This window comes from Squalius cephalus, assembly GCF_949319135.1.
Source record: "Squalius cephalus genome assembly, chromosome: 4".
NCBI lineage: Eukaryota > Metazoa > Chordata > Actinopteri > Cypriniformes > Leuciscidae > Squalius > Squalius cephalus.
In genome coordinates, this window is record NC_137125.1 from 49,980,540 (window position 1) to 49,992,559 (window position 12,020).

A 12,020-nucleotide genomic window follows, 5' to 3' on the forward strand; every position below is an offset into this window, starting at 1 on the left:
GTATTAACATATGTCATCTTATATTTATGAACTATTATTTAGACTAACTTTTAAAATCTGATGTTACTATATATGAAAATACTATTTGGAGTAACGTTTATGTTTATTTATGTCTGTATCCTACAGAATAAGGGATGTTTGGAGCGTCCAGTCAACAGAAGGACTTCTGCTCATGGACAGGTAACTCTTCTAATGTGTGAATGTGTGTTGTTGGCTTGTAAATTTGTATCTAAATTTGTATCTAATAAATGTATAGTTTTTTGCAATGGGGGTTGAATAATTTCGATTGCAACTGTATACACACTCACAAACAATATTGGCATTTCCTTGTTTGCAAGATGTCTAGTGTTCAGAAGGTCCAGATTTATGACCATCTGTGGGACAGCAGCAAGTCTTTTTGATTTTAGAGTTTAGAGGAAAAAGTCACTGCTAACACTTGTTTGGACTGAGCTTGTTTTGTCTGCTTAGGAGTTTTGAACCAAAATCAAGAATCCAATAAGTTCTGATATCTTTAGCAAACACAAACTCAGCATTCACATTCATCTCAGAGGTAATCGCTCAAGTTCTACATGTTGGTTTGGAAGCGCATGGCCTGGTTTCTGCCATCATTGCTTCATGGTCACATGGGTTCAGAACATTGTTTTGAGCCAATCACCAGATTCCTAATTGTCATGTGACTAATCACTCCATATTTGAACTCCTAAAACACTGTTGAGATTCCTATACATCTATTATAATGTCATATTTACTAACTAACTAACTGTCAGAACTGTGTTGTCTTCAGTGGCTCAATGGTAGTGGTACCATTGCTAAAACAAAAGGTTGTCGGTTCTATTCCAGCTTGTTGTGGTTTTATACAATTTCAGACTCAGATTTCGAAAGACAAATGTACCAGGAGACCTGATTTAATTGTGTTGTCTTTGGTGGTTAAGTGGTAGCGGTACCGTCACTGAAGCGAAAGGTTTCTGGTTCTATTCCAACTTGTTGTGATTTCAGACTCTGTTTCAAAAGATAAATGTACCAGGAGAACTGTCAAACCCGTGTTGTCTTCAGTGGCTCAATGGTAGCGGTGCCGTCACTGAAGCGAAAGGTTTCTGGTTCTATTCCAACTTGTTGCGGTTTTATACTCTGTTGTGATTTCAGACTCTGTTTCAAAAGATAAATGTACCAGGAGAACCGGCCGAACCGTGCAGGCGCTGGTGGCGCAGTGGCGGAGTCATGGTATAGCCTTCCCAAGGTCCATGGTTTGAGCCCGGGTCAGGTGTCTGTACACCCAAAAAACCAAAGGGGGGGGTAGTGTGTGTGTGTCCCCCCCCCGAGGTTTCGGAGTGCCTGTCGCTGTGGTTATGCTGCTTCGCGTTTATTTTTTTGCTACGTTTAATAATATAATAAATAAACTTTAATTATTTAAAACCTTTTTTTTTGGGGGGGGCGGGGCGGGGCTTCTTTTTTTGGACTTTTTTTTCTTTTTTGGACTGACTTTTTTTCTTTTTCATTATTCTTTTCTTTTTCATTTTTGGACTTTTTTCACTTTAGTTGTTAAAAGTAACTGTTACTTTTAAAAGTTACTTAGTAATAGTTACTAAGTACTTTTAAAAGTTACTTAGTAATAGTTACTTTTAAAAGTTGTTAAAAGTAACTAAGTAATAGTTACTTTTACAAGTACTTTTACAAGTACTTTTACAACTAAGTAACTTTTTAACTTTTTAACTAAGTAACTTTTAAAAGTAACTAAGTAACCGTTACTTTTAACAACTACATTTCTAAAACAAAAGTGAAAAGTTACTTTTAAAAGTAACTAAGTAATAGTTACTAAGTTATTAAGTATAGCTACTTTTACATAATTAAAAGTAACTAGTAGTTTTTTTTTTAAACTTTTAGTAACTAATAGTTACTTTTAATTATTTTATTACTTTTACTTTTAAAAGTAGCTAAGTAAAGTAAAAGTAACTATTACTTTGTTAATTTTAAAAGTAAAAGTTACTTTTTAAAAGTTACTTTTAAAAGTTTTTTTAGCAACTAAATTTAAAGTAAAAGTAAAAAGTACAAAATGAAAAAATAATTAAAAAGAAAAAAAAGTCACTTTACAAATAAAAAAAGTGAAAGCAAAAGTACAAAATGAAAAAAATAATCACTATATTTAAACTGTTAAATAGAAGTCAGCTTATCAAAATTTATAAATTTATAATTCAAAATGTATTGTTTAGAATTGTGTCTGTGCTTAAGGATCAACTGATGGAAAGAACCCAGATCTTTTAGCCTCTCTTTATGATGTTTAGCAGGCAGTTTATATGATAATGTTGTGTTTTATATTCTCTCGATGTTGGTTGAGTTGTGGGTTCCCATCGTTTTCTTTTTGAAAAGCAATTGATGGGAACTTAAATGGGTGGGGAAGGGACAGGGAGTCCCCTGAAGAACTGTCCAAAAATGCCACTTTATGATTTGTTGAATTGTGCAACTTAAAGAAATAGAAAAACATACGGATGTTGAGCATGTAGTACACATGAAATACATCTGTTTATGTGCCATGCACCTTATTCTGTATCAAGACACAATTTTTATTGGACAATAGATAGAAACTTTATTACAGAACATTACTTTTGACAAATCATATAAAGGGATATAGCAAGATATGCTGTTTTTTTTAACACCAAACTGCATGATACTGAGTCCTGAGACTGAAACCTCCATCAAGACATTAAAAAGCCAAGCTTCGGCCAATGAGAAAAACGTTCTGCACATTAACCTGATATGCAGGTTTGCATCTGAGGACTAAGCTGAATCACAGAAACACTGCCTGCACATAAGACGTTTTTTTTGATTTTCAGATCCTTGGCCACGAGCATCGCTGTGACAGGGTGCATTGCTCCACGGTGCATTGCTCCACGGTGCTCCTTAAAAGTCTTCACTGCCTCGTCGCTGTACTTGGAGAAGTTGTAAACTTCCCTAAAAGGGAAAGAGAGAGAGAAGGGTCAGCAAGTGCGCTTTTGAAATGGTCTTGAAGAGCTCTCGACAATTAAAAACAAGTTTAGTCAATGTTTTGTTGCTCATGTCAGCAAGGAAATTACAAAACTTTCGGTTACACTTTATTTTAAGGTGTCATTGTTACAGTGTAATTATATATTTAAGTACTGAGTAATATTAAGCAACTACATGTACTTACTATAGGGTTAGGGTAGGATTAGGATTTGGTTGAGGGTTAGTTGCATGTAATTATGCATAATTTACTGTTATTACTATGGTAAGTACATGTAACATATGTAACAAGGACACTGTAAAATAAAGTGTTACCAACTTTCTGTAACGTCCTGTTCCTTTTGGTCCATTTTCAACAACTGACCCTACTTATTGCTGTTGCTGTTTTTGGTCCAATCATGGACTTCTCAGAAAAAATTAATGAATTTACTTAAAGAGCGGGCGAGTGAATTTCATTCTGCCCTGTTCGGTAGCCATCTTCAGCGCCAGGGGAACGGCTTCCTCCCAATGTGCCCTCACACAGACACGCAACCACCTGCATAAACACAAACAATTTGACATGAAACACTGACATATGTGATAATCAGATCATTTAAAGAATCAGGTCTGCTGCTTACCTGAAGCGAACCTCTGAGTTTTTAACACTGTTCAGCTGGTAGACCTCCTGCATCTTCTTCACATGGGACAGAGGAAGCGGCTAAACATGTAAGATTTTATGTGTGGTTTTATAGATATGTGATTTTATCTTGCAGATTCAAGACAAAATAGGATGCAAACAAGATATTCTGGTTCCTAGATATGATCAGGTCCCAGTTTTAACTTATTTAGTACCTCTTGGAGTAACAGAGCCACAAACTCAATGAGTTGAGGAGAGTTTAATTGCTTCACATCTGCCTCAGTGAAACTCGCAAGATCCCCTTCTTTTGCCTAAAATGCATGAACACACAGAAATAGGAAGAGAGGGGTTGTAATGTAATTTAATTTAGATGTAATTTAGAGAAGCTTGAAAACTTAGTAGGGTAGGAAATGTTTTTCATAAACACTTTTTGTCTGAAAACACTGGTTGAACTCTCTTCACATCCTGATAGCAATCAATAATAGAAGTTGTCTAGATATAAAAAAATACATAAAAAAAAACTGTACATGTATCTTTTGTGGAAGTCTCAGGACCAAAAAATGCAATGTTTAAATCCTACCCGCCAGTAAACATATTTCCATACCTCAACACACCCTGCTCTCACAGACACCGCACGTCATCAGCACGTTTCATAAAGCTATGCAGAGTTGTAGACAGTTTACACTTCCTTCTGAACCAAAACAACGAGCTTATACTGCGTTCATGCCATAATTAATAGATTGTCAATAATTAATTATAAAAATTAATAATTAATTAACAACCCTTGACAGTCTACTCGGAGCTGTTCATGCCCTCCGACTCAGAATTATGCGTTTCTATGTCAACACTATAAATGGCGAAATGAATCTGCAGGAGTCGGGTGATACAAGTCAGAGCTCTAAGTTGTTTATGTTCATTATTTTTGTAATGTTATGTGCTTTGAGACACGAGGTAGTTTAACGATTTGCAGACTCTGCTCTGGCTGTGTGCGTTCATGTGTTCTGGAGGAGGTCTGGCTTTGGAGACGCTCTGAAGGGAGGGTGGGATCTTAAGCTTTCAAAGCTAGTTTTCTATTGCTAGCCTCTGGGAAGTTGCCTACCCTACCTTTAACAGGAGAAAGACTCACCTTCACCCATCTCTGGCACAGAGCAGTGCAGGCATCGGCCATAGTAGTGTCATACCTGCGCACAAAGAGGCCACAAACACATTTTTTGTGGACTTTCCAGAGACATAATGATTATTAATGATTTCTGGTATTGCTATCCATGGGGGGACATTTTGTCCTCACTACATAGGGAATACCTGAACCACACACATCCTGATAACACACCCGATGTGCAACATTTTTTATTCTACAGGTTAAAAAGACAAATACAGTCCTCATGAACATTGTATTCAATTTTAATTGAATCACACATTCCAAAAAATTATCTTTGCAATATAAGGTTTTAGGCTGCAGAAAAGAAAGTTAGTGATGTGTAGAATCTTAAACAGAAAAATATCTACTCTCATGCCGTTAAAAAGGTCTGAATGTGTTGTGGCCACTGCACCATAGACAGTATAAGAAGGGCACTGCACTCCAGCGCCATAGGGATCCAAGGCATTATGCTGGAAGTGAAGCGCGCTTGCGCCGCCTAGTGGAGAGGATTAAAACTGCATCAATCATTAGCTTAATTAAGGCAGGTGAAATTATCGTCGCATTAATAAACGAAAAGAGGTGGTGGACAGTCGCAGATGAAAGGAGTGCGATGTAAAATCCATTTATTTGAAAACAAATATATGATTTTGTCAGAATCTCGTCCAGCACGCAGTTTCGACGAGTGAGATCAACTCTCAAACAATACGGCAAGAGTAAGACATTTCTATAAGATATTTATATATTAGGGGACTATGATTGATTTGAAATATTGTTTATCATGCATCGTAATTAAACATTCAGTTTAATTTCTCGTTGTTGCGTCGGTTTTTTTGCCGTTTCAATCAACAATAATGACGACGCATTAAACAAATGGAGTGAACGCAAAGCTCGCTGACTTCTTTAATAGAAAGTTTAACCTATAAAACTGACTGTAAATATGTTTAGAACTTTGCTTTATTTGAATCAAATACTGTTTATGTAAATGTAAAGCGTTTCAGAGCACGTTAAGTTAGTTTTAGGTTCGAAATGCATTGGAGCCTATAGGGACTCATGAACAACTATCACAATAGCCTAGTTGTGGTCAGAATTATTGGCATCCCTGCAAAATATGATCAAAGATGGCTGTATAAATTAAATATGCATTGTTTATCCTTTTGATCTTTCATTCAATAAAAAAATATTTTTATTTTTATTTTATTAAATACTTTATTTTATTAAGCAATCTCCTTTTGCCAAGATATCAGCTCTGAGTTTTCTCCTATAATGCCTGATGAGTTTGGAGAACACCTGACAAGAGATCAGAGACCATCTCTCCAGATCCTTCAGATTCCCAGCTCCATACTGGTGCTTCTTCTCTTCAGTTTTCTATAGGGTTCAGGTCAGGGAACTGGGATGGTCATGGCAGAAGCTTCATTTTGTGCTCCGTAACACATTTTTGTGTTGATTAATGTTTGTTTTGGATCATTGTCCTGATGGAAGATCCAACCACGGCCCATTATAAGATTTCTAGCAGAAGCCGTCAGGTTTTGATTTTTTATCTGTTGGTATTTGCTCAAATCCATGATACCATGTATCTGAACAATGTTCAGGACCTCCAGCTAAAAAATAGGCCCACAACATCAAAGATCCAGCATTTAACCGTGGGCATGGGGTACTTTTTATCCCTGTTTCCACCAAACCTATCTGGTGGGTTTGCTGCCAAAAAGCTCTTTCATGATTAAGGGAATTTGGCCTTTGTGTGCTAAAAAAAGTTAAATATTAATGGGAATATACTTCAGAATTATTTTACTCATAAAAAATTCTAGGGCTGCCAATAATTGTGGCCAACGTGTTTTGGAGAAAAGCTTTTATTTCCTAATGTGATTTACCCCACACTTTCTATTCTTTTACTGCAATGAAAGGTTTTTTTTTTTTTCTTGAATTTTTTTTAATTAAAGATAAAAAGGATAAACAATTCAGATTTATTTTACAGCCATCTTTGATCATATTTAGCAGGGGTGCCAATAATTCTGACCACAATTGTAAAAACAGTTGTGGATCATCCAGGTAATGACACACATTACAAAGGTATGTCAACTTTTTATTTTATTTTAGCTTGTAAGCATCATCCGCTATGTGAAATAGGACAGTAGAAATGTGAACATGTTATCCTTGTGTTTTTGTCCTGATATATTTAAATAATATACCCATGTTAGACTTGCCCCCGTGTCATGTGTATAATAATTTACACTATATGCTATATCTGCATTACATGTAATACTGCTGGTTAGATGCTAGATGGTGCAATTTCCGTTGTAGCTGAGAAACATGCATTAAATGCAAGGCAGACTTTGATTTTATTTGGTTCATTTATTGTATTATTATTTTACACATATTTTACTCTGTTGATTAAAATAAGATTTTACTTTACTCAAGTCAAATACAATATTTTACTTGACGAGAGTGCTAAATTAAATGAAATATTAATGTAAATGTATAAATAAAAACAAAATGTGAGGATAGTCCTTAGTGTTATTATTTGGGAGCTCAGATTTTCACAACATGATGAAAATATTGGTAACACTTAACAATAAGGCATCATTTGTTAACATTAATGTATTAAACTAACATGAACTAACAATGAGAGCAATATATTTGTTAAAATTTTTTATTAAAATTTGTTAGTAAATAAAAAAAATACAGTCGTTCATTATTTGCTCATGTTAGTTCACCGTGCATGAACTTATGCTAACAAATACAACTTTTGATTTTAATAATGAATTAGTAAATGTTGTAAATCCTGCAGTATTGTTCATGTTAACTAAAGTAGTTAACTAAAGTTTACTAATGAAACCTTATTGTAAAGTGTTACTAAAACATTATTGTCGACCTAATAGAATGTTGTTAAATCTAAGTTTTTGTTCTTCGTTGTCTGTGTCTTAGACGTGTTTCGGTCCGCTGATATGGAGAGAATGTTTTCACATTCTGACTAGCATAACTCAAGTTCACTTGTGTGTTCAGGTCATTTTGTGCAGAGGCAAGTTGAAATATTACATTGATGTGTTGTGTGTGTGTGTGTGTGTGGGTGTGTGTGTACCTGTTTTTCTATCACGGTGGGGACTTCAACCTGAATGCACACAGACTCATGGGGACTCGTGTCACAGTGGGGACCTAAATTGAGGTCCACATGGGTACACAAGCTTATAAATCATATAGAATGAGTTTTTTTGAAAATGTAAAAATGCAGAAAGTTTTCTGTGATGGGTAGGGTTAGTGTAAGGAGATAGAATATACAGTTTGTACAGTATAAAAACCATTAAGTCTATGGAGAGTCCCCACAAAGATAGTGAACCAGACGTGTGTGTGTGTGTGTGTGTGTGTGTGTGTGTGTGTGTGTGTGTGTAAATCAATCTCATGTATAGGATGCCTTTGAATGCAAGGGCATGCATTGGTTTCATGAACAGGTCTTTATTATTGAAATTATTGATGACAATATTATTTTACATTGCAATATTTATATCAGAAAGACAAACAGACTAACACATTTATTTATTCTTTTATGGCTAAATTTAATTTCCATTCAAATTCTTCACATTTTTTAAGTAATACAATATATTGTACAATAGTTTTCATTTATATTATTTAAAATAATTTGGCAATTTGGGCTGATCCCTTGCACGTCACTGCTTTAATGAAGCTTTTGTTTCAAATCAGTATTGTTGTTGTCGCCGGCGCCGCCATGTCGTGGAGATACTCTGTTTATCGTTGCCAAACGCTTCTGACTCACAGACACAGTAAGTATGTTTTCATATTTTAAGAATTTTCTATTGACTATTCAAACGCGAGTTTTGAGCAGTAGAGTAGCGCTTGCTTTGTTGTTTCTACGATCACAAATGCAGACATGGTTTCATGTTTACATGGTGTTCTCCCCCGTGGCTCGACGCGTAAAAAGACAGTAAAGTCATTATAATCAGTAGTACCTTACCAATCTGATACGTTCTGTTCCAGTCACGCTGGCAAAGTTGATCGATCAGCTTGGTTATCTGCATTGTCCAGGTCAGAGATTCGGGATCGAATTGATAAGGTAATTTCCGACATCTTCACCTGTCATGATTGCTTTCGGAGCTGATGTTCCAAATATGGTAAGGGGCGTGACATTTCCGGTTTTTGGGTCAATCGCACTGGATCACTGGCCAATCAGAGCACACCGCGCTTTTCAGAACGATTTTTGTTATTTTATACACGGGTTTCTTGTATACAAACAATACCGGATGCGCGCGCATCCAGGAGGCAGAAAACCGCTAGCTGTTATGCCGAGTTCTGTAAAAGAACATTGTAATTAACGTAGATTTCGCATTGTTTGTAATTTCTTGTTGACTCAATAATAAATTGCAATTTCAGAGTTGGATCTGTTTGTGTTTCATATTAATATAACATTATGTAAAACGTCCAACTGTTTACGAATCAAAATCCGGACATACTGTGATGTATGTATGAATTATCATGTTAGACTAAGTTAGTAATGTAACAAATAAAATATAAAACATGAAATTAGATCATTGACAGTCTTATATATTAAGAATATATTACATTTTTTAGAAAGGATGTGAATTAAAACAACCACAGCAGGCAAGTTGATAAATTCTGTTAAATTTAAATTGACCAACTTATCTATTTGTTTTCTGACAGAAACGACTGATCTATATGACATTCTATATAGATCAGTGCAGGAAACACATGGAACGAATCACCGCTCCACATTTTGATTGACAGCCGTCACAACCTACTAGTGACCGTGTTTACTCCTTTCCTTTCAACCATTGGATAGGATTTAAAAAACGGCTGTTGTATTTATACTTCTGACGAAGCGCTGTTAAATATAGGTGAGAAACTACTCGGCAAAAATAATAAATAAAACTTACTCTGGTGAGATCTTGCCGGATCCCTACGCAATACATGACGATCTTTGGATTGTGGATGACAAGAAGTGGCCAGCAATTGTATGGCCTGATATATAGCCATAATTATCTTATTCAAGCAAGTGTGTATAACTTACAAGAGAAATTATTAGAGCGTACAAATCCCTTGATGCATACAACTACGTGCTATGTGGTCATGTGCAGCTCGTCAAATTATGAATAGAAAGAATAACATACAACTTCCTCCTTCTGTCCCACTCTTCCATTTGCCTAGATTTGGAATTACTTGCAACATGTATAATTTAAATGAGCAGATAAAACACAACAGATAGGCCTGCATGTAAATAAATTACGCAACAACTCCTTGGTATTTTGACTTAGCGACAACACCACCACTAACTGTAGCCTATGCTACTAGCCTAAACCCTTTACTCCAGTACGAAGACCGCGGGTCTTTCTGCCTCCTGGATGCGTGCGCAAGCAGTGATGACGTCGCCGAGAAATCCATGTATTTTATCGTATTTTATTTACTTTTTTTGCTTTTCAGAACGATGAGCTTTGGGTCAATCACTAGATTGACGCAGCGAAGAGGCGTGTCCTGAAAGCACGTGAGTTTGACACGCGTTCCGATTCACTGATTTGAAACAAAAGATTCATTAAAGCAGTGATGTGCAAGTGATCAGACCAAATTGCCTAAAAAAATTAAAATTCGCTGTCATAAACCCTTTCTTGTTTTAATGTTCCAACGCAAGCATAATTTATTAATTTAATTGATACGAAATATCCAGCAGCTTACAAATGTAATTTACTCACCCTCATGTTGCTCTAACGTTTTTTTTCGTGAAAAACAAGGACGAAGGATGATCGTTGTAAGTATCAAGCTCCAAAACATAATCACAGTAGTCCATGTGAATCGTATACGTTATTCCCAGTCTTCTGAATTGAGTCGCTTGCTTTGCGAGAATAAAAACGTATATTTTGCACTGAAATATTGTCCTCATTTCGAATCTGGCGGAACGTGAAAAGAACGTCTGTTTGTTTACATGAGCGTTGTGCTTTATGTAGCCCCGCCTCTTTTCACCGCTGCGCTCGTTGTCTTTTGACTTCCGGTCTGTATTTTCACAGTGATTTTGCGTGTTTATGAATGAACGGCTCGTTTTAAAATCTTCCCGGTCGACTGACATTTGTTAAGTCATCTGCTTTAAACATTACAGCCCTCATGATAACTTTCGTTAACTTTACATTAAGTAAATCCACTTCAAAAGCTGGACAGCAGCGCCATAGAAATATAAAGAGCGACCGCAAAAACAGAAGTTAAAAGACAATATTCTAAAGATGGCGGCGCCCTCGTTTCTCTGAAGGCATACAAGTAAGACTGCATTCAAATTCATTGGTTTTCGCGTCAACGCGGTCGTTTTGAACGTGTAAACGTGAGAAATATTTTCTGGGTTTTAAAATGACTCTCATTTTATAATATGTCGCGTACGGCATGTGCATGTACCACAATGTTTCAGACAAGAAGTTTGGTAGATGTGCTCTATGCACTTTCAGTCATAGCCAACAGTAAATTTAATGGAAAATGTATCTTAATATTTGCACGTTTTTTCTAAATATCAACTTTTGGCAACAAAGCAACATAAAATGCCTCACTGCTTATTGAGGTTGATCCTGATTGATCGCAGTTAAATGCCTCCATCCTACTTATGTAGAGCGTATCTTGAGAGGGTCAGTGCCCATCGAGCAACCTAAAGTCAAGTGCCCTGCATAAGGACAATGTTAACCCTTTGAATCCCATGGCTGAAAGAATCAACATTTAATTCTGATAGCTGATCACTTTCTTGATTTAAAAATGTCATGCCAGTTTAACATGCAGAGACTAGAAGCAATTCATAGGTTGACAAAATTGTACTTGTTTTAATGTTCAGAGGTCTATAATACCTAGAAAGCTATCTGTTAGAATTTATGTTTATTTCATTGGTGATGCCATTTCTAATCATGTGAAATTAGAAGTTAATATGAAACATGGCAGAAAACAAGTTGGCTTTCCTCCCAGACTGTAGTGAAGTTTTATTTCAGTGCTGTCATTCTTTAATGACAGAGCAAATAATGAAACAATATAAAACTAATAACTTTGCTAATTTTCTGTTTGTATTCATCTTATAGGTTTTGTAAAAAGGACGTAGGTACACTGTTCAACTTTTGACTTATTCGGTTAGTCTGCTTGAGCATTTTATTTTCAAGTCATGACTGTTCAACTTTTGAGAGCCCTCAAAAAAGGCTCACTAGTAAAATGTTTATTATAATATAATGAAAAAATGGTGATTTAAATGTTGCAACCAGTTTAAAATCATTAATTTGGTGCTGCACAAATGAACCAGAGTAGAAAGAAAAA

The 12,020-nt window shown here is 35.8% G+C and overlaps 1 protein-coding gene across 1 annotated transcript; it reads right to left on the bottom strand.

Annotated features, from left to right (window-relative positions):
- Nucleotides 1–2,741: 2,741 nt before the first annotated feature.
- LOC307157735 (leukotriene A-4 hydrolase-like) lies at nucleotides 2,742–4,775 on the bottom strand (the record flags this gene model as incomplete). The annotated part of the gene is made up of 5 exons (XM_079869656.1): nucleotides 4,719–4,775; nucleotides 3,807–3,903; nucleotides 3,594–3,675; nucleotides 3,407–3,511; nucleotides 2,742–2,946 (listed from the first exon to the last, which is right to left on the bottom strand). Exons 1-5 carry the CDS (start codon nucleotides 4,758–4,760, stop codon nucleotides 2,742–2,744), a joined length of 531 nt encoding a protein of 176 aa, XP_079725782.1. The 5' UTR covers nucleotides 4,761–4,775.
- Between the last annotated feature and the right edge of the window lie 7,245 nt (nucleotides 4,776–12,020).